At 40.5% G+C, this 25,948-nt stretch overlaps 1 protein-coding gene across 1 annotated transcript in view; it reads left to right on the top strand.

The window, feature by feature from the left end:
* Positions 1-3,858: 3,858 nt before the first annotated feature.
* fbxo41 (F-box protein 41) overlaps positions 3,859-25,948 on the top strand; it is a 40,351-nt gene continuing 18,261 nt past the window's right edge. The window contains exons 1-3 of the mRNA XM_078261435.1: positions 3,859-4,407; positions 5,483-5,712; positions 22,922-23,129. Coding sequence (XP_078117561.1) covers positions 3,859-4,407; positions 5,483-5,712; positions 22,922-23,129 — 987 coding nt within the window. The remainder of the gene's footprint in view (positions 4,408-5,482; positions 5,713-22,921; positions 23,130-25,948) is intronic.

The raw sequence follows: 25,948 nt of genomic DNA, 5'->3' as shown, positions 1-25,948 counted from the left end.
CTGTAATTGCCTCAGATGTTTGTGATTTGCCTCCTCTCTTGATTGGTTGTTGAAGCCTGTACAACAGCATAACAATGTTGTTGGTTTATAGTAGATATAGTAGAGCTGAAACGAATACCCGATGGACAGAAAAAAATCTGCGACTATTTTGATAATCGATTAATCGCTTGAGTTATTTTTCAAGCAAAACGTTAGATGACACATTCTCGGGTTCCAGCTTTTTGAATGGCAGGATTTTCTGCTTCTCTTTGTCATTTATAAATGTAAACTGAATACCTTTGAAGATATTCCCAGGCTATCTCATGTGTTCCCTTGCATCAAACAGTTGTTGTTTCTTACTACAGAACACCGTTCATTGTAGTTTACAGGGTCCTCTGATGGTGAGGACCACTCAGAATATGGTTCCTATAATATAAACAGACAATATGGGGCGGGGGGGAACACAAAAGAGCTGCTGCTGATGCATCTGTCAGTGTAAAACCACCCTAACCACTGGTTGCATTGCAAATGGTGCTTTTTGTAAAAAAAAAATGTAAATATTCAAAATAAATACAGAAAATGGAAACTTCACTCTTTGGTACTGGTATCAATGAGGGAAGCTGAAGGGCATGGCTGCGTGTCTTATGTTACACACACATCCACTATTCACTAATCACAATAAATGAATAAAGACAGTCCTCTGGGACGTCTCAGCTGAGCTCTATTGGCAGGATGTGACATGAGGCTACCAAAGCCTCACTTCCCTTCCATTTCCTGCCCGGTTAAATACCTCACTTCGTAATTTCAAGCAGATGAGAAATGCCTGCTGTCTGCAGTGTAGTAACTGGGTCTGTGAAATCCTCCTCTTTTAATAAGTGGGCACGGCTTGCCAGTACACTCCCTGTTCCAGCCTTACCAGACTTCTAATAACAGTCTCAGTGACTTCTGGGGATTTCCAGTGTATAAGCCCTCTGTAAAGACTAGCCTGCATTTGTGATTTGTGATCACTCCGCCAACGTCAGTGCCTACTGCTTCTTTCTTCAGTCTGTTTTGGTTCAAGTGTCAGTCTCGGATTGGTGTACAACACCGTTTCTACCCAGGTGTAAGAGTCCAAATGGTCCATGTTGAAATACAGACTGTGCCCACTCTACTTGATATGCTGACCATGTGGGTGGAGGCGGCGTTGTACACCAATCCAAGTTCAAGGCTTTAATATTCTTGGTTCTTAAACCAGCACCCTTTGGGTTGCTGATTTAAAAAAATAATATTATATATAATATAATCAGCAATACTTGAGGGTCAAGAAATTTGCTTCATTGGGCTAAGCAACATTAAACATGGTGTAGGAGGAGTTCAGCAGATCTTGAGGGTTCTATGGACAAACTATTAATGCTAGAAATGGTCAAGGCAACATTACAAGGCTTTTACATAATAACATATATGACAGCAGCCCATTCAAGATGGTTCTTATCCAAATAATAAAAAAGAAACTGCATTTAACAGTAGCATTTTTTTTAAGTGAAATAGAAAGCTGCTGTCCAATATAACATGATAAAACATGTTGTAATTGACATTAACCAAAAGCTGTTTATGCTTTCAGTAGTAAAACTTTACCAGAGCAATACCCAGCTGAATTTTTACCCGTTAGTTGTTGTTTGAAACAGTCTTGACTTGAGGATCTCTTAAGCCAGATTCTTATGATTATGCAATGTGAAGACAAGACCTATTTTTGTTGTTGTTGCCATTTTCATAGTCAAAAGCAAACCAGGTTTTTACCAGTATCAGACTCCAGTCATGAATGCAAGGTTCATTGTTATTCAGAAATTATTCCAAGGAAAGTAGTTGAAGAGCATGCTGTGTTTGTCCTTTTTTGGTGTGCACTTTATTGACTGATCTTTTCTTCACTTCATACTGGGGTTATTAAAAATATAAGGCGGCGTTTAAGGCTTACAAGGAACTGCAGAGGCAAAGGCAGGAGAAAGAGAACACAACTCAGATAACAGATGGTGAACAGTTTGTTTTAGTTACCAGATGCCCTTGTAGTATTGTCCAGCTGACCTCATAGACTTCAGACTAGAAGATGGTGTTGGCACTAACAAACACTCTCACTAATGGAGCCATTTCCTTTCCCCCACTCTCCCTCCAGTCTTCCTCTGAGTATTTCAGGGTACAAGTGCAGGAGTTTGCTTTAACCCTTAAGTGAAATCCAGGTTTCATGTTTCTTGACCACTAAACTTATAGATCAAGATTCCTACTTAGAGAGTTCAGACACAGCAGGCTACTGGAGTGGTAAATATAAATGATATCTATAATCATACGTATAATCACATTTTACAAAGATGTCTAAGAAAGCTAATATCATGCTATTAACTTCATGAAAGATTATTTCATACAAATGTGTGAATTTTCTTCCCTTGTTCTATTCCCAAAACTTAACACTCCTTTCTAAAAATGAAATTCTTGCAACAAAATCATACACACAAGCACCATTTGAATTACTCTTTCATATCACCAGCAACACACTGGTGGACTTTATATAAAACACTGCAGTCTTTGTGTTTCTATTTTTATTGTCATTTTCTCAGACTCAGTCTTCTGTAAAACTCAAAAGTAGAATTTCTGCAGTAATCAAACAAGAGTTTTTACAAAAAACAAACATTCTTACAGAAATAAAGAAAAATAGAATCACAAATCATCACATTTAGCAACAAAACAAAGAAAAAAACATACTTGTTTTGTGTGTGTGTGTGTGTGTGTGTGTGTGTGTGTGTGTGTGTGTGTGTGTGTGTGTGTGTGTGTGTGTGGTGGGGATCTGGCCACAAGTCCTCGTCAACGTCACAGGCGATGTCTCTTCCACGTCCAACTCCTCTCTCTCTCTCTTTGTCCTCCTCTTACTCTGACTCTCATTGCCTCCATGCTTGCAAAGTTCTCAAAATGGCTTACCTGAAGCCTATTTGTAGTGCTAAGACCGATTGGTGTTCTGTTTTCTATGCAAGTGTTTTCAGGTCTGTATGTGTCTACAATTGCCAGATGAGTTTTGCATGAGTGTTTTCCCAATGACAACAGGCGAGTTTGTTTTTGAACAAAGTGTCTAATGTAAGAAAACGTGTGTTGTGTTTCGCAATAAGTGTGTTAAAGAATTGCAAACAAAGTGCAAATTTGACAATGTGTTAAAGCTATGGTTACACTGTGTTTAAGGAATGCTACAATAAGTTTAGGTATTGAGGCTTTGGTCTAAGCATTCGTTTTTAGTGTGTAAGCAATGGGCAAAAACTGTAACTCACAAGTTGTAGGAGTCCATAAAAGTTAAAGTAGCAGGAGTAACTTGGTCCTGTTGCAGGGAAATGCTAGATATATTTATCAAATATGGTTCTGGAGTACACAGTTTTTCCCCAGTTTATTGTTTTGAAGTTGCACTAAAATACGATAGAATAAGATAAGATATCACTTTATTTATCCCAAGGGAAATTGTAGGAATGGCCTTTGTCATCAAGTTTCTGTCATTTATTTATCTTGATTATGTCCATTTGTTCATTTGATTCTCTTTCTCATCTGATGTTATACCAAAACTCACTGTATAAAGCACTTTAACTCACTTGTAATTTCTTTGCTCTGTTTCTAGGACCTCAGGCAGGGGAACAATGACAGATGAAGTAAACAGACCAGTTGAATGTTGCCACTATGTGTGCTCATGTGACTGAGCTGGGCTCTTCCATAGGACATGGGATCTCTCTTCCTCCTACTGACTTGCCGTTGTCACCCTGTCGCCATGTTTTCACCATGAGAGGATCTGTCACATACTTGACCTCTGTGCCCTCATACTGGCGCTACCGTTGTGCCGCATGAGCGCCCCCTCTCCTCCGGCAGTTACTGCACGGAATGGCCTCTCTGGACCTGCCATACCGCTGTCCTCGCTGCGGGGAGCACAAGCGCTTCCGAAGCCTGTCGTCCTTACGTGCCCACCTGGAGTACAACCACACGTACGAGACCCTCTACGTCCTCTCCAAATCCAACAGTGTATGTGACGCTGCTGCTCTGCTGCCGCTAGTGGCTGAGGGAGCTATCCTCGCACCTGCCAACAACAACGACCCTTTTGAGCCGCTGCGGCCGTCAGCTTTAAAGGAGCGGCGCTTCCCTTGTCGTGAGCTTCCTTGTGCGGACGACCTGAGTTTGACCCCGGCTAACTCCAACACTGCAGCCCGGTATATTCCCAATGTGGAGTTTCCCCTGGGGGAGATTTTTATGAAAAAAGCCATGACATCCGCAGACCCGGGTCCCCATGGAAACCCCAGCACAGCTGTAGCAGTGGCAGCTAATGTAGCGGCGAGTGCAGTAGAGGCGGCCTATGAAGAGGGCCTGGCCAGGCTGAAGGCTAGGGCGTTTGAACGGCTGGAGCTGGATGAAAGGCTGGAGAAGCTGTCTGAAGAGGTCAATATGATAATTATGGTTATCAAAATTTACTTTTTTTGTCAAATGTGTTCACATTCACACACAAACACATTCAAGTGACTCAATATACTTGCGTAAAACAGAGAACAAATTTACATGATACAGATACAAACATACCGCTAATATGTAAAGCTAACAAGCTAAGCAAACAAGCAAAATAATAAATATATAGCTATTAGGTATACAGTTAGAGCTGTACACACTCTATGTATAGTTAGTGGTAAGATTGTTACTATGTTCAAATAATGATTTTACTGGAGACATTTTTTTAAATAAATGTTTTGAATTTGAACATTTCTCACTTCAGCACCCCCTAGTGGTTGTATCAAACAATACATTCCAATTCATGACCCAAGGATCCAGCAGGGCACGTTAAGAATAAATAGGATAAATGGATAGGATAAAAAAACATATTTTCACAGGGCTTTTCCACAAACGAAAGATGCTGTAATCACATAATAATAATATTTAAAACACAAGAAGAATGTAGAAAATATAAACTCAACAGAGGAAACTTTTCCGTGACACAGGAGAAATAGTTTAAGTGCATGCCTAATTCCAGTAAAGTAGGCTACTGGTGATTGAAAATCATCTTTCTTGTACATGAATGATTGGAGTTCTGTTTAGCAACACAGTGCTCAGTCCTGCCACTAATGACTGAAAGCTGTATTTCAACAAAATATAATGCAGAAGGAAAGTCTATTGTAAACTATGGAAATCACCTGCAATCCCTCAGATCTTCACATTTTGAATTTCAGATATTCGTATTTTCAACACTGTTCTACTTCAGAACTTAACCCCTGAAATGGGTGTGTTGCTTAGATAGCACTCCAAGATCGTAACACTCTTGGGTAGGTGGGTAATTGCACAGTCCAGAGGCCCTGAAGGAAAATGCACTGTGTCGTTAGGTTAGACATTAAATTAGTCTCAGTCTGTTCTGCTTTGAGAACTTTGAGCTCAGCAGCAGAGAGAAAATGAATGATCTTGTTGCGTTTCATACAATGTGGGGATTATGGCGGGACATTAGGAAGCTCAAGTGCCTCTTGTCTTGTAGGTGGAGCAGAAAATAGCGGCCCGCGTAGGTCGTCTTCAGTCAGAGCTGGAGAGGAAGAGCTCAGAGCTGGAGCGGGCCAAGCTGGAGAGCGAACGGCTGAGCCAGGAGAAGCAAGACCTGGAGGACAAGGCCTCGGAGCTCTCTCGGCAGGTGGACGTCTCTGTGGAAATGCTAGCCAACCTCAAACAGGATCTAGTGAACAAGGAGCAGGAGCTCAATCACAAACAACAGTAAGTGATATATCTATTCTTCGGACTGAGTGTCGACTTAGCGCTACAGCTGGTCTGTTGGTGTGCTTTCCTAATACCTAAAGGAAATCAAGAAATGTATTCTCATTGGAGCTGAAATTTTGGTAATGAATTAATATTTCATTTACTTCACTGGTTGCAGTTTCTAAAATGTAAATATTTGCTGGTTTTCTTTGTCTGCTGTGATAGTAAGTACCTTTAGGTTTTGGTCGGACAAAACAAGCAATTTGAAGACATCACCTTAATCAATGATGAAAATAATCCTTAGTTGTAGCCCTAGTTTTCATTGTGCAAAACAAGTCATACTCTCACATGCTGTTGTTTAGATGACGGTGATGACAGTTTGTCGGTCGATTGGTCTATCCATCTCTCTTGTTAATACAAAGGTCATAGTCCACATGACTTATGGTGGAATGAAATGTAGCAGGAAAGAAGTAAAACATGAACACACTCGGATGCCAATTTCTTCACCTTTGACTTCTCTATAGATGGCTCCAAACTATTCTCCTCGTTCTTCCTTTCATAAAATGCATTGACATGCATACAAACCCTCGTACACTCCTCTCCTTCACCTCTACCCCTCAGTTTATGATGTAATTGTCAGTAGCATCCACCCACCAGATGTGGTCAGCATCTGTCCCACTGCTGTCTCCATACACCATGGCCCTCCAGGGCTGGTTAGCTGTTCATGCTGAATGGAGATTTGGACAGGAGCAGCTGGGTCGGCAGCAGAGACTCAGGCCAGTCCTTCCAGGAAGCTGCCATGTTGCTTCATGCACTTGTTAAAAGTACGGCTGCTGTAAATAGAACGAGCGCTTGGATATAAATCATCAGTGTGCTAATGCAAGTTATTGCTGGCTCTGAATCTGATGAACATGATTTGGAGCTCTCCCACAGCATGGCACAAAGAGTGAGTAAGACTGGGCTTTATTTTTTAGATTTTCAGAGCTTTTATTGAAATGAATCCCGGAGTAATTTATTGTGTGCTCCAAACATTGATGCTATTTTTAGTTTGACAGGCTAGAGGCAGCGCATAAAATATATTGTGTTTACTCAGTCTATGTTAAAATAGAAGGTAATAAATGAAAAAAATGCATCCTCTACGATTATATTTTACAAACTGGTTTGCCTTTTTCCTCTCACTATTTTTTTTTTTTTAAAAGATGCATTGAATTTCCATAAAAATATTTGACCAGTCAAAGAGTCACAGTCACAGTATTCATTATAATGACAAGTATTTACAAAAGGGACTTATGAGGCACAATAACAATCTAATGGGAAAAGAAGGCTCTGGAAACAGAAGAATGTGACAGGTTATTTATGTTATTTATGTTTAGGTTATTTTGTGTTCATTCTTAGTTGGGTGAACAGGTGTTTGAAACATAGTTTCTGTCTACTTGTATATATTAAGGTGTAGCACTTTCCTAGCTGCTGCATCCACAAACACAAGCCCTTTGCTTGTTTGCACCTATTTGCTTTGTTAAAATGATCAACAAGTGTTGACATGTGTTTTTCAAGGCTCATATTAAAGTCATCTGGTATCTGTACTGTGTCTATCTGACAGGACAGCCATCCTCGTCTTTCTATCTTCCTCTGGGTTTTTTATCACCTCTTCTGTTTCTTAATCAGGCCTGAATGTCAACAGTAGGTCGGGGACAGAAAGGCGCTTTACAAGGCGTCTAATCTCATCACAAACACACAACTGCACATCTCACTGCACTGTATGGATGTGTGTGATTCCTTGTAAGTGAATGTAATGAATGGCACAAAAGTGATGTACATTTAAAGGCCTTTGGGTATTAATACTGAAGCATTATTATTTGTGTCATGTGAGTCTGCAATTAACAATCGTTTTCATTACCCACCATAATGTGTTGATTATTTTCAATTAATAGTTTCATCTTTAAAATTTCAGAGAATATACCTAATCATGATTTCCCATAGCACAAATGGCAAAGTTTAATAAAATTATCACAAGGTCCACTTACTTACTTAGTTTTTCCCTGGCTTTCAGCCACATCTCATATCCTTCATCAGTGGATAAAATTGCAGTTGTCATGCAGATGGTTTAGTTGTTTTCATGTAACCTACGTATGGAGATTTGGTCATGTGAAAACAATTGGTCGTAATGTATATGGGGTAAGATCATAATGTCCTCTTTGATTTTTCTTTGGTTGTCCACCGACTTTAACCCCTTCCCAGTTGATTTTTCTGTTCTGGTCTGGTGTTCACAGAAAGTTCATGTTAGTTTCCAGTGTTCACTCAGTCTCTTTTCCAGATTCCTCGCTACTTCACCGATGTAGTGTTCTTCACAGTCTTCTGTAAAAACTTCTCTACAGTCGTTTTTCCTATGACGTAGTTGTTGAAGGCTAATGCAAAGTTTTGTGGTCTGATGAGTGTCAGCAAGCCTTTGTGAACATCAAGTCTTTGTTGTGTTTGTCTCCTGTGTTAATAGCGCCGCGGTTTGATAAACCTTTCATGATCCAAGTAGATGCAAGTCAGTTTGGGGCGGGTACTGTTTTGCTGCAGGAGGATGGTCAGGGACTGGCGAGGCCAGTTAGCTTCTTTTCGAAAAAAATTCAACCGTTATCAGCTGAATTATTCAGTGATAGAGAAAGAAGCGCTGGCACTTGTTTGGTCTTTGCAGCATTTCGAGGTGTACGTTGGTGGGAGGCCCCTTGTTGTGTACACGGATCACAATCAGCTGACATTTTTGCAGTCACATAAATGTCCCAATCAAAGACTCATGAGGTGGTCGTTGTTTTTGCAAGCCTACGCGCTTGAGATTAGACATATTAAAGGAGTAGACAACGTAATGGCTGATGCGTTGTCACGTGCCTCTCTGCTCTAAGTTGGTATTGCCATCTTTTGTTGTCTTGTACCCTGTTTGTTTTTTTTGTGCCTGTTTTCTTACTTTGCTTCCCAGGTACCGAGGTTTGCTAAAGATGGGACGGGGTTGAGCAGTCGTCCCGGCGCAATTTGGAGGTCGACAGTTCCTTTCTGCTTGGTATATGTCTTCTGCCGTGTATTATATTTTGGTGATTTGGTAACATTTGCCTTTTCTGCATAATGTTCGGTTGTGACTGCTGGATGTGGCAGTTGGTTTTGCCTTTATGAGGGGGGGGCTAGTGGGGATAAAGCTCCACCTGGTCAGACTACATGTGTCTCTCTTCACTGCAATCCAGACATCAACCATGGCCTGATCACTCCGCCTGCTACATCTTGTTTTGGGTTTATTTAAGTTACAGAGACACACTTTGCACATTACAAAAGATATGTTTAGTTTATTCTTTTGTTAAATAAATCACTTTTGATCATTTACAATGCCTCTTTCCCTCTTTTGTCATGGCCCTTGAGCCAGGTTGTGACAAAATGGTCAAGAGCTATCAATCTGTCAATCCTTTCCGTGTCCGGGCTGGGTGAGATTTCCCGTGTTGAGTCAAATTAACCAGCAGCTCTAAAACATCCAAGATTCTGTTTTTTTTAATCATATAAATCAGAGAATAGAGAACAGCTTTTATCAAGCAAAAATGTTATTATAAATAACCTAAAAGATTAATCAAAATTGTTGTTGATGAACTAATCGATTACTTGACTAACTGTTTTAGCACTAGAGTCGTCCACTGTGTTTCAGTGCTCCTGAGATAATGTGAATTTAGCTAATGCTGCTGTATAACAATACATATGTACATTTGCAGTTGGCCATCTTGGTCCCTCCAGGTCACAGCTAATTCACAAAAGTGTCTCTTTGTGTCAACATGACAAAACTATTGTATTTTTTTCTATTCCACAGTCTTATAACAGAGACAATAGTAATAATTATAATGGCAGCTGACTTGGCTGATCTCGTGATAGTAAGATACAAAACAGTGTTTCATCGGGTCAAATAAGCTAACAAATAAGACACTTGTCTTCTGCAAATAAGCAAATAAGCAGAAGACAAGTGTGCTTTTCTTCTATTTAGTCCTGCGTCTCTGTTGTAAAGGGTACTGTGGTCATGCATACCAAACGTGGCAGCATCACACTGGGAAGGTCATATTCCTAAAATCCCCACCTGGGCTGTGTGACGACAACACACACACACACACACACACACACACACACACACACACACACACACACACACACACACACACACACTCACACTCACACTCACACACACAAACACGTTTTCGGTCTCTGTCTCTTTGAGGAGAAGCTGGCAGTCAAACAGTGAGCTCATTCAGACTTTAAAATACAGAGTAAGTCTGAGGTGGAAAAAGAGCATCACGGTCGGTGAATGTTCAGCTGGGTTGATGACTAAGCAGAAGTTAACAGACACAGAGCAGCTTATTGACTTAAACATGGCTGCCCAACAACCTTATACACACAGCTGATTCTTAAAAAAAACAAACTTGAATAGCCGTGAGTGACTTTGGAGAGTCTGTGAAACTCCTTCAAGGAGATATGCATCATGTTGTATGTACATCAGTGGTATCAAATGTTTAACATGCGAGTCACCTCACTGTGAGTTGCCATGCAACCAGAGGAAACTCCCACGAACTGCCTTCTGCTGCTCGCAGCGCTATTCATAAAAATATGAAATGGCCTAATAATTTATTCTGCACTCAGAAACACTGTAAATAATTATGAAAAGCATACAAAACGTCTCACGTAAACTTGTTCGATTCAGCTTGGTCCTCATTATAATCTCAGCGTGCAGTTTAGTTTACATTCATTCACAAACAACAATACATGCACAAAAACAAACTGCATGCTCATAACGTAACAGTCACTGAAAACATAATGATAAACATCACACTACACTGCAGCAGTCAAAAACTAAATGAATAACAGAGTCCCTCAAGCACGCCTGTTAAGTGGTTTGATAGCAGCTGGAATAAATGGTAGCAGCTGTGATCAGCAGAAACTGGAGCCTGAGGAAAAATGAAAAATGGTGGGACGATTATCTTCATCATTTCAGTGTGCTACAGACTCATTTTAAAGTAGAAAAACAGCCTCATTTAGTGTCTGTCACAGAAATATGTTGAATATTGTGGTAATCTTTCCAGCTATTAGTGATTGCTTGATGACATACAGCAAGGTTTATTTAATTGTTATGAAATGATTGCAATCGCTAATATGCCATTTGTCTTGTTATTGTTAAGAGTAGATCATTTTGAAGAGCTATTTCTAATTAAATTTCTTGATCTTCAGTTTGTGATCCGTTTCATACATGGAAGTGATGAGCCTCACTGAGTGCTCCTGCAGGATGACATAATACTGTGTGCTCCAGTGGCAGTCAGATTATCAGACAGCCACTCTTCTTTTAATACTTGATTGTTTCTGTTCTTGCTGGAAAGGTTTGTATGTGACGTACAGGCGGGTTGATTTAGTCATTATTTAGACCTGCGCAATGTTTGCAATCCAGTAGTCCAGCCCTGAAACAAGTTAGAGCTAAAACATTTATTGATTTATCAATAAGTCAATCCTCAAAGAAATATTCAGCAACTGTTTTTCAAGTAAAAATGGCGAACATTTTCGTGTCCCAGCTTCTCAATTATGATGATTTGCAAGCAATTTGAAGACATCATTAAGGAGGCACAAAACAGCAATGATTGTTTATTTATTTACTGGTTAATTTAACAGCGGCAGTGCACATTCTTACTTTTTAATTACTTTTTAATCACCTTACATTTGCAATACCTCTTTCAATCTGTCTATCTGTCTGTCTACAATGATGAACATTGCTGTAAATGCGACACACATGGACAAAAGGCTGTAGTCCCTGGACAGATGTTACAAAGTCACTCTAAAAAAGAATAGAAAGAAGATTAAAATATTAATATTTCTAAGTTATTGAGATCATTTATAAGCATGTACAGCAATAATAGAGGAATAAATATAAGAAAAGAATTAAAGACAGAGGCTAGACCAAACCAATTAAGTGAGAAAATAATTGGCAAATTGGTAATAGACAATATAAATAATTGTTGGTTGCAGCCCTACGACCAACGATTCCTTTGTGAAGCTTATAATGTTCCATTGTGTTTGAAAGGTGATTATTATGGTAATTTTCTCTAGCTGTACATTTTGGCATGGTTGTGTCGGATTGTGTTATGTCGTGATTGGTCTTATACAACCCTCGTGTGCTTTACAAACAGGGGAGTGACTAAATGTTGCCGTATTGCAGTTGTTTGTATTAGATTGTGCAGGTGTTCATAGTCTCTGTATTGAAGAAGGAGGATAGCAGTACAGAGAAAACTCCTGTCAGGTTATTATATCATATTTAGCACACACATAGCATGCACAGTTGCAGTAGGCCTCAACCTTGAGGCTTGATTTATTCCTACAGCCATCTATGACAAAGTAAGAGTGCCCCGAAAGAAAGGCTGTAACGGCTCCACAGAGCATGGAGGAGTCTGGCTATTTTCTGTCACAGTGCCTCCTCTCAAAAAACAAGCTAGAGCAGCAATTTTGATTGCAAAGTGAAGCTGTCAGGGCAGAGAGAGAACTCGCCCTAATTAGTGTCTGAGAAAGAGGAGCATGTTGTATTAGCTCGGCAAGACTTCTGAAGGCTCTCTAATGAAAAGAATTCAGACTAAGATTGTAATCGTGAAGAATGTTGACTTGAAAATTAGTAGGACACCTCTCATAAACATGAGTGTAATCTAGGGTCTTTGTTATAATATAAATAATAAAGTGCAATTTTTCTCGAGTAATATTTGTCCACACAAACCCCGGAGGAACAGATGTCATGTAAGCCAATAAATTGTTCAGATTATAGGAAAAGATGGCAGCGCTGCCACCAAACACAGAAATGCATGCCCAGAATGCATTGTACATCATTTATAATGTGGAATATGTTTATTAATTGTAAATCTACTTGACATGCACTTTGTACATACTTAAGACCAGCTGGACAATGAGACCAGCCAAATTACCCTCTGTGTCAAACAAATGTACGTACACAGACATTCAGATTTCCAGCAGCGATGTAAAGTGTTGTATAACAAGATAGGGTTCTGCATGATATTAGATAACCCAGATTATAGTGTATGGATGATCCAGTGGATGTTAGCACTCAGATAGAGCAGGATTTATGATTGGATGGCTGCTCATGTCTACCATTAGATGGAAGAAACTGACGTGTGTCCTTGAGATTGGATGAAAGGTTTTGAACCACGACGGAGAAAGGGAAATAGGAAGGAAGTGACACATCTGTCTTCCCCATTTTGTTAAAGGAACACGCCGACTTATTGGGACTTTATTCACCGTAACCCCCAGAGTTAGATAAGTCCATACATACATACATACTTCTAACCGTATATAAACTGGGAACTACAGTCTCAGAAAAGCGAAGCATTTCTACTCTCTGTCCGGTGCTTCTCAGGTGCAAGCATATCACTCCACCCAAGTAGCAGAAGTAGCAGTCCTTCGCCTTTCTGAGAATATAGTTCCCAGTTTATTTACGGTTAGAAGATGGCTGTGTCTCATGTGACCTTGTTATTTGTACACACTGTGACTATACAAATCACAACATGTAAATAGGAACATGTTGGCGTTATTTTGTCACTTATTCAGAGCAGTAGGCTAGTTGGAACCATTTACCTTCAGGATCCGTGCTAGGCTAAGCTACCGGTGGAGGCGTCGGAAAGAGCTACAACGCGCACGGAGATGAGAAGGGTATGTATGGACTTATCTAACTCTGGGGGTTACGGTGAATAAGCTAAAGTCCCAATAAGTCGGCGTGTTCCTTTAAGACTGACATGAAAGAGTAAAGTAACCAGTCCACGTAGCAGAAGCCGGACTCTGATTATTGTAGTGTAAGATGTTTGGAGGATGTACTTTACTGGTGTTTAGTGTCAATAGCCTATGTGTGTGCTTCTTCTGTGGAAAGGTCTGGCTCAACAGATGTACATTGATGGGATGAAGCCTGAAATCTGGTGCAGCTCCCTCCCCTTCTGCTATCTACTTTGCACATGATTTTGCAAGGGCACCGTCGCACCCCTGTGGGTTAGCAGAGATTGGTTTAAAGAAATACAAACAAGCCGGAGCATTTTTCCCCCTATCCTAGAATGTTAACGCGGCATAGCCAGACCATAATCCAGAGCTGATACAGGGCTGTGAAGGTCTGGCTATGCAAGACTACTGGAAAGCTGATATTGAGGCAATGCTTTCATGATTTTTTTCTCTCCTTTTTTGAGCTGTCAAGCTGTCAAGATGTGTTGCCTTTCTCAGTTTTATATCACTGTAAAATGAATATCCCTGAATTTTGGCCAGTTGGTCGGACAAATAATCAATTTTAAGATGCCACATTGGGCTCTGGGAATTTATGATGGACAAATGACCTTGCTTAATCAAGCAAACCATCAACAGATTAATTGATAAATGTAAATGATAGTTAGCTGCAGCCCTACTACCCATTTCCTTAAGAAGCCTCATCTTGACCCCACAGTGTTGTCCAATTTTATACCAGTCTCTCACAGGGTTTCCTGCAGCACTTTGCAGCTAAGGGTTCGGGTTAGGGCCGCCTAAACAACACACGTCTCCCGCCTTAACTACGTCGTCAAAAAAAAACACACAGTTGACAACCCGCAGGTGGAGGCGGTGGAGACAGGCTCGGACATAAACGCCACGGGCTGCTGTGGACTTGTCAGTCTCGCAAGCGGTTTCAGGAAAGTGGCTGCATGTGTCCGACAATGCACAGAACATTAACCGGTACAAGCCTACAGCTGTCCGGGGACACAGAGTGTGGAAAATTTGTCAGAGCAGATGCAAGTTTTTTTTTTTGCAGGATGGTAGGGGAAGACTCATCCCTGATTGGCTCGCCCTGACATCCTTACCCTAACCATAACCAATCCCACCCCTCTTGCCTAAACATAACCCTCCTCTTGCCTAAACCTAACCAACCCAACCAGAGTGGGCAACGAGTACTAGCCATTCAGGGATGGGATCCCTAATGAATATTCATGAGTCTTCCCCTACCATCCTGTAAAATAAAATGTCGCCTCTCTGACAGGTGAACTGAGACTCGGTTTCCTGCTTGTCGGTCAATGGTAAATGATCGGTTAACATTTCATTTCATTATTCTATCTTTTGGAAGGCTGGCTGGCAAAAATTGCCACTTCCTAGCTAATTAATTAGCCTGAGGTAAACGATAGCTATCACTAAACAGAAGTGACGTGGTGGCTGGCGTCTGGTGTGTGCGCCAGTGTGTGTGCGTGTGTCCCCCCCCCCCCGCGAAGCTCCGACATGCAGACAGCAGAGCAACAGAAGAATGTAGCTGCACCTTCGCCAAAATGAAGACTGAAAAACAGAACTATTTTGGTACAAACATTTACTTGCCATGTGGCCGATAGCCACATAGATATAGATATAGATAGATATAATTTATTAATGATATATTATTATTTAAATTTAGTATTTAGTGTTCAATGTAGTACAGAGTCAGTAGTCCATCGCACAAACAAGGTAGAAACTGTGGGGTGATCAGGCTTTTGCAGTTGCTGCATCGAGACTCTGGAACAAGTTACGCCCTGATATTTGCACTATTACAGATGTAGCTCTTTTTAGATTTCTTAGATTCTATAATAGATTCTATTTTTTAGAATGGCTTTTAATACGTAGTGGTGGTGTGACAATTTCCCTCTCCTCCTCCTGTTTCTATGTAACCTTTTCTGATTTTACTGTTTTCTATGTTTAATTTTTTTTATTGTATGATATGTTGTTTTATTCTTGGTTCGTGTGATGTAAAGCACTTTGGATACCTGCTGGTTGCTGTAAATTGCTATATAAATAAATGTTGATTGATTTCCATACATATGTCTGTTTTTCCCCAATTTAGTTCCAGTTGCACTTCTGTTTATCAGAAAATGATTGCAATTACAAAAGCAAAACACATTCATTATTGCAAACAAGCATTCTCTGTCTTATAGCTGAATTTCAGGTGGCCTTTTCTTTCATAATGATATAATAATCCATTTCTGTCGTTGCTCCACATCATCACCTTACTGTTGTATCTCTGGGGGACTCATCCATGTTTGATTTGTAACGGGAGTTTAGATTTTGAGAGTACTGGTCGAGCCACAATAAAATATTTACTTCCCCCTGATTGACCAGAGCTAAAACATGGATTAGTGGTTTCTTGGGAAACCAGTGATGCTTTTTTTCCGTCTCTGAGAGGCTTTAAAAACAGTCCATTTTAGCCTGCGTCTCTTTCATCATCCCTTTTCTGTCACCCTTTCATCCTTGTCCATCTCACATCTCCTTTTCATGTAGCCATACTCTCGACACATCTCCTCATGCTGCCTTTCTCTTTGTGTGTTTGTGTGTAATGCATACAAATGTGTGACATTATGACATGATGATGACACAATGTAGCCTAGAGATCTGTCTCCCCCCCACCACTCACCATCACTATTTGATTCAGGTGTCAGAACACAAAACACAAGCAGCTGTCCTTTGTTACAGCGGAGAAAGCTCGTATTCATGCAACAGCCTCATCTTCCACATGCAGGCCTTTCAGTCAATCATCTCTGCTGCTCTTTAATATTAATGAGGCATAATTTTGAATTAATGGCCAGAGATGATGACAAATGTGAAAGGAGGCTGACCAGTGGTTGTAATTAACATTTAAACAGAATCCTTCAGAATACCATGCCTTATTAATCATGCCTGTCATAGCTGGATGTCTTTGCTATACTAGACTATTTGTTATGGCTGTTAAGTGTTAGGGAAATGAAACATTGTCGGCTTAGCTTTCCATTATTCCTCTGAGCATATTCAGTAGCATAGGACATTTATTATGGTCTTCAAAGCCAATTTTCATTTATTTGATTAAAAAAAAACTTATATTTTTGTTAATAAGCTGTCAAGGCCTAAATTTAGCAAGAAAGGAGCTTTTTCTATTTCCAAGAGCGTAAAGGAACAAGAAGGCCTCTGATTTTAAATGGATATCAGGCAACAATCCCCTTATTCTAGTCTCATGGGGGGAAGGCAGCAGAGATTAAGAGCAGTCTTTGCTGTTTGAGCGCTGACAGGGAATGTGTGGTAAAGCTTAAATGTAGCGCTATGGCCTTATTCTTTGTAATCATTGGTATTGATTGTATCTTAACTGCTGTGTGTTAGTGTTCGTGTTAGGATTTAGTAAGGCACATTGTTGCATCAGAGTTTAGCTCTTGTATTTAATTCAATGGGGATAGATCAATCCAAAGTGTATAGCAATATGAAGATGAGAGATACAGGATCCCCCAGAGACTAGACGCAGGTGGTGATGGAGTAAAGCCAGCGGGTGGATGATGGATGCATCCTGCACATCCTGGAGGTAATAGTGATGATAGGAAGGTGGTGGGTTGTGCAAAAGTAGGTCTTTATAAACGATTTATCCAATATTTGATTGCTGTATTTACGTACCAGGCACACAGTTCCTAGCCACGTAAATCCTTTCTGTCATTAATCATGAAACTTTGTCTGTAAAGTTCTAAAATAAATCTAATTACAATGAAAGTGTTCTTGGTCTTATGAGCTCACTTTACACGATGTAATTCATTTGAGCCCTTCATCATGATACAGTGTGGTAAGACCAGTAGATATTAAATCAAATAAATCATATCTGATAGGAATTAATGGTCAAACTCTGCATCCTCTGTAGTTTATTCTGTGCACTCCCCCATTTCCAGTCTTTATGCTATGCTAAGCTAAGCTAAGCGGCTGCTCGCTCCAGCTACAATTTACTTACAGATATAAGAGTGGTATCCATCTTCTCATCTAACTCTCGGCAAGTTAGCAAATAAGCGTTGTTTTGGAAAATATCATTTCTGTGTCGTTGATTCTGGACATCATCACAGCAAAGTGCATGTGTGCATTATAAAGTTGGTATCTGGATGCTCAGAGTAGGTATGTGTGTGTGTGTGTGTGTGTGTGTGTGTGTGTGTGTGTGTGTGTGTGTGTGTGTGTGTGTGTGTGTGTGTGTGAGAGATGGAAACAAAGATAAAGAAGAGACACAACTCTCTGGCACCATCAGCAAATTGTAAACAAGGATCACAAAAATGTGGTTTCCTCTCACCCACGAACATGAATTGGTGTTAGGAACACTGTGTGGATCCAGCATGGAACCACCGGCCGAGTCATTGTCTCTGAATTACGCCCCAGACTTAACAACCTGCATGTTCATCACCCAGAAAAGATGGCGGTCTTCCTTTCCAGCTCCCACAGTGTCTGGGTGAACACGCGGGCATGTTTGCCACCTTGGGGCGTTCTTTTCTGAGGTGTTGGAGTCACGCTGAGAGCGAGGTGTGTGTGTATATGTTCATCTGAGGTTGTGTGTTGAAATTAGGATTGACAACAGGAAGTAGCCACATCTTCTTTCTCTCCCCTCCTTTGTCAAACCTCCTGTGCTTTCTGCTTCCACATGACTGCAGATTTCTGATGTCTGTTGCTTTGGCCTCTGCAGTGTTTTTTTCTCACAGTCTTGTTCCCTCTTCTTCATGGGGTTTTTTATCAGCTTCAATCCTCTGTTTTTTTATCTCCTCTTTATTTCTGGACTTACCCCTTTCTCCTTGCATGTCTCCCATGACCCAGCAGAGATATCATTTTCTCCTTCTCTCCCCCTCTGCCCACCTTCCAACATCTTTCTCAGTCTTTCGATCAAATTCCTGATTCCCTTGCTTCTTCTCTATAAAGATTTCCATGCTTAGTGAGGTTCTTTCAGCTGAGTTGTTAAGCTGCCAGGCAGTCTGATGCATCCGTACATTTCTTCCTTACACACACAGAGAGAGGGAAAGCTTTCCTGTGTTGCCTCCAACACGTTCCTCCTCATGGGATTGGTGCATCTGTCTCCAGTAACAACAAAAATCTAATATTGTTAAATAATTAACTAAGACTAATTATAAATGCATTACAATTTGAATGCCAAAACACAATGTATGGTACATACACACCTTGCTTATCCATAGCAGTTTTAAGATGGCTGTATATCATTATACTGTACTGCAGGCTGAACTAAAAACAGTGCTCAGTCATTGTTGTTCTCCGTTTAATAACTTGAATTACGAGAGCAGAACTTTTGCTATATGCTGCTTAACCATACACCACATTAGGTACAGCTCCAATCATCGAATTAAAATAAATGATACTTTTCAGTGCGTTTTTTTGATGTGCACAACAGTATCACAAGCCTCATCACTACAGTGATTCTCTAAAATGTACCAAAAAGTTGTTGCGTGTCAGTTTTGATTTTGGCTTTAAGTTTTGAGCAAATTCTACATGTAGATCAAATTATTTATGGAAGCTGATCTTGTGTTTATATTGTACACACCAAGGAAATTCAATACATTTACATATTTTATTAGAAGTAAACAGCATATAAACATTGAAACACAAATTGCAAGGATAGAAACTTATTTCATAGAAATTAAAGAAAAATAAATGCTTGAGAGGTCAAGATGTAACTTTAAAGTGCGTTGTGCTTAAAGCTGCACTCATATATGTTTATATTAACAATGAATTGAATATGACAAATAATGGATTGAATCGCTGATAGTGATGAACCCACAGAGATTTATCACCCAACTCTGCAGCTCCCCTCAGTTCTATGAAGCATTCATGCATCTTGCAGCTCATTGTTTTGGTTCACCCTTACTGCCCTCAGCAGCAGTTTTCAGCGATAAAGCTCTGTAGACTACCTGCACAGCATGAAACAGCAGGTGAATATAGTGGATCATAAGGGAGAGTGAATATTGGAGTTAATCCACCATCGTGTCAGAAAAAGGCTTCTATGTGAATGCTATTGTTGCTCTGTGTCTGCTGGATGTGTAAATATGCTACTGTTATATGTATAATGTGTCTCAATCTCTCAAATGAATGCTGCTTTAAAGTTCAGTCAGTTTCAGTTTCAGTGTGTGTGTGTGTGTGTGTGTGTGTGTGTGTGTGTGTGTGGGTGTGTGGGTGTGTGTGGGTGGGTGTGTGGGGAGTAGGTGATAGAGCGAGGGAGAAGTGAGAGAGTGACGGCGATTAGCTTTCGAGCTAGTAGCGACTCCAGAGTGATATAGTGAGAGAAACAAAGTGTCTCTCCTGTTCTTTCTGACCACGGTGGAAAATTTGTAGCAGGAAAAGTTAACCCTCTCCTTGATTTCATAACGCCATACCTGTCTTTCTCTCGTTGACTGACTCGCTTGTGTTGTTCTTGTGTGTCCGACTATGCGTGCTTTCGAACACCCACCCAACTCTGCCTCTGATTGGCTTACAATGACATTTTACTCAACCTCAGCCAATCGTCAGCATGTATGCACTTGTGTCGTGCACTGCCCACTAACCAAGGAAGAACAGTAAAAAAAAGTCTTTGCCTCTTGGCTCAGACTCAGAGATCTACGCTAGTTGGTCTGATGAAAAAGACAGCTTCAAATATAGTAACTACTGCATTTTTTGGCAGTAACGGTAACGGCGTTATTAAGATGGGAAGAGTAATCAATTAGATTACTCGTTACTGAAAAAAAGTAACGCCGTTAGTAACGCCGTTATTTATAACGCCGTTATTCCCATCACTGTGTCTCACACACAAACGCACACATTCTTCATGTTTTCTCTGTAAATAGCCACAATGAGAAATGTCATCTCCAGCAGTGGAGGCAGTGTACAGTAAAAGGCCTCTTTAAATCACTTTACACCCAATTGCATAGGGCCAAATGAGCCCAAAGTAGATATAAATCATGTTATCTCCCATTATGAGCAATTACCAAGAGACAAACTCTAAAAAAAGATTGATCACAGAGGAAAAGAAGAGAAGTTATGGCCACTTAATTTTGATATTGTTTACGGATTCACTGATTGCTTACTCACAGATTTGATAGTGCTTTCATTTCTCCCCTGAAGTCAAACACCTAGACTGCTTTAGGAGTCATATTTTTTGTCATTTTTGCCTAAGGATAAGAAAAGTTAACTGTGCCAGGCAGCAAACAATTTTTTTGTTTTTTTTTATCTCAGCTTGCCCCAGTTGCAGAAAATTCACTGTGAGTGTTGTTACTGTTTTTCGATAGATTCTTGATTGTATTGTTTGCCATCAGTTGGATGTAAAAGTATCCTTTTTTTTTTTCATTCCGATGAGTGGCTTAGCTTATTTTATGAGCATGGACCGATTTAAACTGGAGGGACACAGGTTTTGTGTCCTCATTTCCTGTCTGCAGTGATGGTCTGAAGCTTTTAATGGTTCCTTTGGCTTTGTCAAGGTCAGATGTCTGAATTGTCTTGTTGAGCTCTTCTGACTGCATTGCTTAGACAGTAAAGGCTGAGTCTGTTTATAAGGACACAACAGAGATAAATAAAGAAAAAAAAAGCCTGGAGGATGTCTGCCGCTTCTGGGAATTGCATAAGTCCCATATGGAGACAGTTCCACATTTACAGTACAGGCATGAAAAGAGAAAATAATGTTCTGTAGAAGGGGGATGTGGGATGTTGGATTGGGTGGTGGCAAGATATTCATATGAAATGGTTTGCAGAAAATAATCAACAACAGCCTGTATTAAGGACAAATGCAAAACATTTGCTCATTCCAACTTCTCAAATGTAATAATTGTCTGTTTGTCATATAGTATATCATGCCAATTGAATCTGTAGGTTTTAGATTGGTTTTAGTTGGTTGGACCAAACAAACAAAGCTCTGAGATAATGATGGGCATTTTTCATGAACATTTTAATGATTGTGATTTTACTGATTAGATGATTCATCAATTAATCCAAAAGTGAACAACAGACTCATCCATAATGACAATTATTATCAGTTTCAGCCCTTATGAATGCATAGTAACATGAATGAGTTATAATTTCACTTTATCAAATGTCAAAATGAAAGTGTGGTTGCTCATAGTGATGCACCTACAGAGAATTATCACCCAAATCTGCAGCTCTCCTCGGCTTTACAGAGCTTTATAGCAAGTTTCAGCTCATTGTTTAGCTGTCCAGCTTCACTCTGACTGCTCTCATAGTGTTGTTTTCAGCCACAGCAGGCAAAGCTCTGATAAACCCACTGTGCACTACCTGCTCAGCACCAAACGGCAGAGAGACACAGTTAGCAACTAGCTGGTAAACATAGTGGAGCATTTAGCAGCTACTGTAAGGAGACAGATATTTCCCTAAGGATTTGGTAGAGACCAAACACAGAGCTAAAAGCTAAAAATATTGGACTTACATCCACCAGGTGGACACAAACAAAACTCCACATGAATGATAATGGTCGTTGTAACTGCTGGATGTGTAAATAAGCAACTGTTTGCAAACAAACAACTTGTTTTTGCTGCCTCCAAGTGGCCAAAATAAAATCAGTTATTGCAGGTTGAAAGGATGAACAGAGCTATATGAGTACAGACTTGGCATTACTCATTACTCAGGCAAAGTTTATCTGCATGTCTTTAAATGTATGTTTTTTCATTGTGTCACTAAGGTAAACAATAACATTTTCCATTGACATTGTTTCGTTTAAATTTGTTATTTGTGGCTGATTTGGACATATACCAAGTCAAGGCCAGTTCCTACCAATGCAGACACTGCTCATTGGCACTGGACATAAGGGACCGCTTATATAATTCATAATCCAAGCTTAAATTTATTGAGTTAATGTGATCTGACTAATCCCTTCTGAAGAAAATCTGATTTTTTATCACCAGACCATCAACACACATGATCATCATCAGTCATACAGTGATTTTTTTCAGACGACACTGAACAAAATCACTGCAGGGAATGCAAGAAATACTGTATACAGTATGCCGATCAGGCTGCAGACCATTACTAATACTGTCTGAATTTTTGTTTGCCTCTGTATCCGAGTAACACACTGTCCCTTAAAATGACAGGAATTTGGCCCTGCTGTGCCTGCGGCGGTATAAATATCCAGCTGCTCTCTCACACTCTATTCCTCTTTTTTCTCTGCCTCCCTTTGTGTTTGTATTATCTCTGTCACCAACCCTTGGTGTGTATAGTCTCCATGCAAAAAGGGCAGAACAGCAACTCATGTGAATGCGAGGGAGGTTTTTTTTTTTTAAAAAAGGGTCCTGCAGCAACCATTTAAGCTGAACATTTAAGTTAAGTTTTCACCATAGGTGAGGTTCAGCAGATATGTAATTTGCCACCTGATGAGACAGATTTACAAAATAAGCTTTAAGAGTGCATACCCCCGAATTTGAAGACTGTCCATTGCCAATCCACTCTCTGCCCTTAGGGAAGTCGCCCAGATTGATCAGTTCCTTCAGGAGACGGCAGCACGTGAAGCCAATGCCAAGGTGCGGCTACAGCAGTTCATCGAGGAGCTGCTGGACCGAGCAGACCGCGCCGAAAAACAGCTGCAGATCATCAGCAGCTGTGGCACCACGCCGAACGGCAGCCTGGGGCGCTGCAGCCTGCAGGCCTCAAAGGGCAATGGACGCCAGGTGAGGATATCCTAACTTGTATCTTCTGTTGCATCTATGAGTTGCTGCTTAGAACACACTACACAATGCATTGTGAGATATTGTGTTTCTTGTGTTTTCAGATTAGACTTGACTGTATTGATGATATTTAAGACATTTCCTGTTCCTGTCTGAGCAACATAGATAATACAATGTACACATATACAATACATAATATATAACATAGAAATAGTTTTAAAAATGCTGAATTGATCTTGAAGTGATACAAAAACTGTTTCAGATTTAATTTTGTGATACATTTTAAAGGGATAGGGAAGTGGGGTTGTATGTGGTACGTATCCATAGTCAGTGTTTAAATGGCTGTCGGCACACCCCCAGTTTGGAGAAGCAGACAGGAGAACCACTACCAACACGGAAGCTAAGCAATGTACTGCTGCGGACAGGGGCTGCAGAAAAACTTATTTTAGCCACCTAAAAAAAAAAGCCCACCTATAAAAACAGGGAACTGAAGCTGTTATATCCATCTATGCTCTCTTTGAAGCCACCAGACTCCTTTGACAAAAACAGTCATTTTGCCTTGCAGAACACAGGAGATGCTGGTCTACCACTGCCTTGATTGGTTAGTTTGTTTGTTAGTTTTGTCAGTTCCTAATCTTTTTAAAATACCAAAGTCACACAATAACACAAACAAACTAACCGATCCAGGCAGCAGTAGACCAGCATCTCCTGTGTTCTCTTTTTGTCAAAGAAGGCTGGTGGCTTTGAGGAGAGCATACTGTAGATTATAATATATATATATATATATATTTCTATATTATAATATAATATAAAAATAACTCAATATTAATTTCAGAATCTAGGTTTCTCTCATTTAGTTATTCACATTTCCAACGTTACATTTGTAACACCCATTTACAAAGTTTGATAAACTGGCTGAACACATTACCTGGACACCCAAACACCTTTTATATGTGATTTTTTTTGCAGGAATTTTGCTCCCATTCAGTCACAAAAGCTTTAGTGAGATTGCTGCGTAGATGTTATTTGATGAGATCTGGCTTGCCATTTCCGTTGGATCCCAAAGGTGTCGACGGGATTGAGATCAGTGCTCTGTGCAGGCCAGTCAAGTACCCCAAAATTGGAAATCCATGTCTCTATAGACCTGGCTTTGTGCACAAGATGTCATGTTAAAACAGTTAAGAACACGTAAAGAAGCATGTAAAGAAGCATGTTATTGTCTAAACTATTACTGTATGTTGTAGCTTTACATGTGAGATTTACCTTAATTAGAACTATAGCCCAAACCCTGAAAAACAGCCCCAGACCAAGATTATATAAAAATATGTTGATTGGAGTGTCTACATACTTTTGGCCATATAGTGTTTGTATCTACAGCATTTTTGTATTGTAATCAAAGTGATGCTCATCCACCATAGATTGGTCTTATGGTTGTAGCAAAGTGAAATTAGAGGCTTGATCCCTGTCTGCTTTACCTTCAGCAACAAAACGGTGAAAATAGTGAAGCTTTGCAGTATGCTGAGCAGAGAGCACACTCGCATAAAAAGCTTCCTCAGGCTCCGGAAACTGGAGATCATCCCATTTGCCCCCCCCCCCTTATTTTGCCTTTTTACACAATGATAAAAAATGCAAAAGCATACACATTCTGTTCTTTAAAAAATATTCAAACAATCATCCAACACCTCTTACAAAAGGGGTGACCTGTTTCAGTGCACAAATCTGTGTGCTGCCATGGAAACCAGTTCTCGTTCTTGCTTGACATTCCAACATGATTTTGAATCACATGTAATGTGGTACAGACCTGCCTGAGAAAACATTAGCTATTTATTTTTTGGCTCATTATTGGATAGATTCTAAGTAAAAAATCTTCTCTTCAGATCACTATCCATTAGTGCAAAAATATTGTCCACATCACTTGATATAGCCATACAGTACAAGGAATAATGTAAGAGATACCTCTTTATAATGCTATTAAGTAACCTGCTGCAAAGACATCTGAAATCATTAAATGACATTTTTCTATCCATCCATCCATCCATCTTCGTCCGCTTATCCGGTGTCGGGTCGCGGGGGTAGCAGCTCCAGCAGGGGACCCCAAACTTCCCTTTCCCGAGCCACATTAACCAGCTCCGACTGGGGGATCCCAAGGCGTTCCCAGGCCAGGTTGGAGATATAATCCCTCCACCTAGTCCTGGGTCTTCCCCTAGGCCTCCTCCCAGCTGGACGTGCCTGGAATACCTCCCTAGGGAAGCGCCCAGGGGGCATCCTTACCAGATGCCCGAACCACCTCAACTGGCTCCTTTCGACACGAAGGAGCAGCGGCTCTACTCCGAACTCCTCACGGATGACTGAGCTTCTCACACTATCTCTAAGGGAGATGCCAGCCACTCTCCTGAGGAAACCCATTTCGGCCTCTTGTACCCTGGATCTCGTTCTTTCGGTCATGACCCAGCCTTCATGACCATAGGTGAGGGACGAAAACTAACCAGTAGATGGAAAGCTTTGCCTTCTGGCTCAGCTCTCTTTTCGTCACAACGGTGCAATAAATTGAATGTAATACCGCCCCCACTGCGCCGATTCTCCGACCAATCTCCTGCTCCATTGTCCCCTCACTCGCGAACAAGACAAGGTATTTAAACTCCTTCACTTGGGGCAAGGACTCATTCCCTACCTGGAGTAGGCACTCCATCGGTTTCCTGCTGAGAACCATGGCCTCAGATTTAGAGGTGCTGATCCTCATCCCAGCCGCTTCACACTCGGCTGCGAACCGATCCAGTGAGTGCTGAAGGTCACAAGCCGATGATGCCATCAGGACCACATCA

This window comes from Sander vitreus, chromosome 2 (genome assembly GCF_031162955.1).
Source record: "Sander vitreus isolate 19-12246 chromosome 2, sanVit1, whole genome shotgun sequence".
NCBI lineage: Eukaryota > Metazoa > Chordata > Actinopteri > Perciformes > Percidae > Sander > Sander vitreus.
Note: the sequence above shows the minus strand (reverse complement) of the source record. Positions and strands in the feature narration are given on the sequence as shown.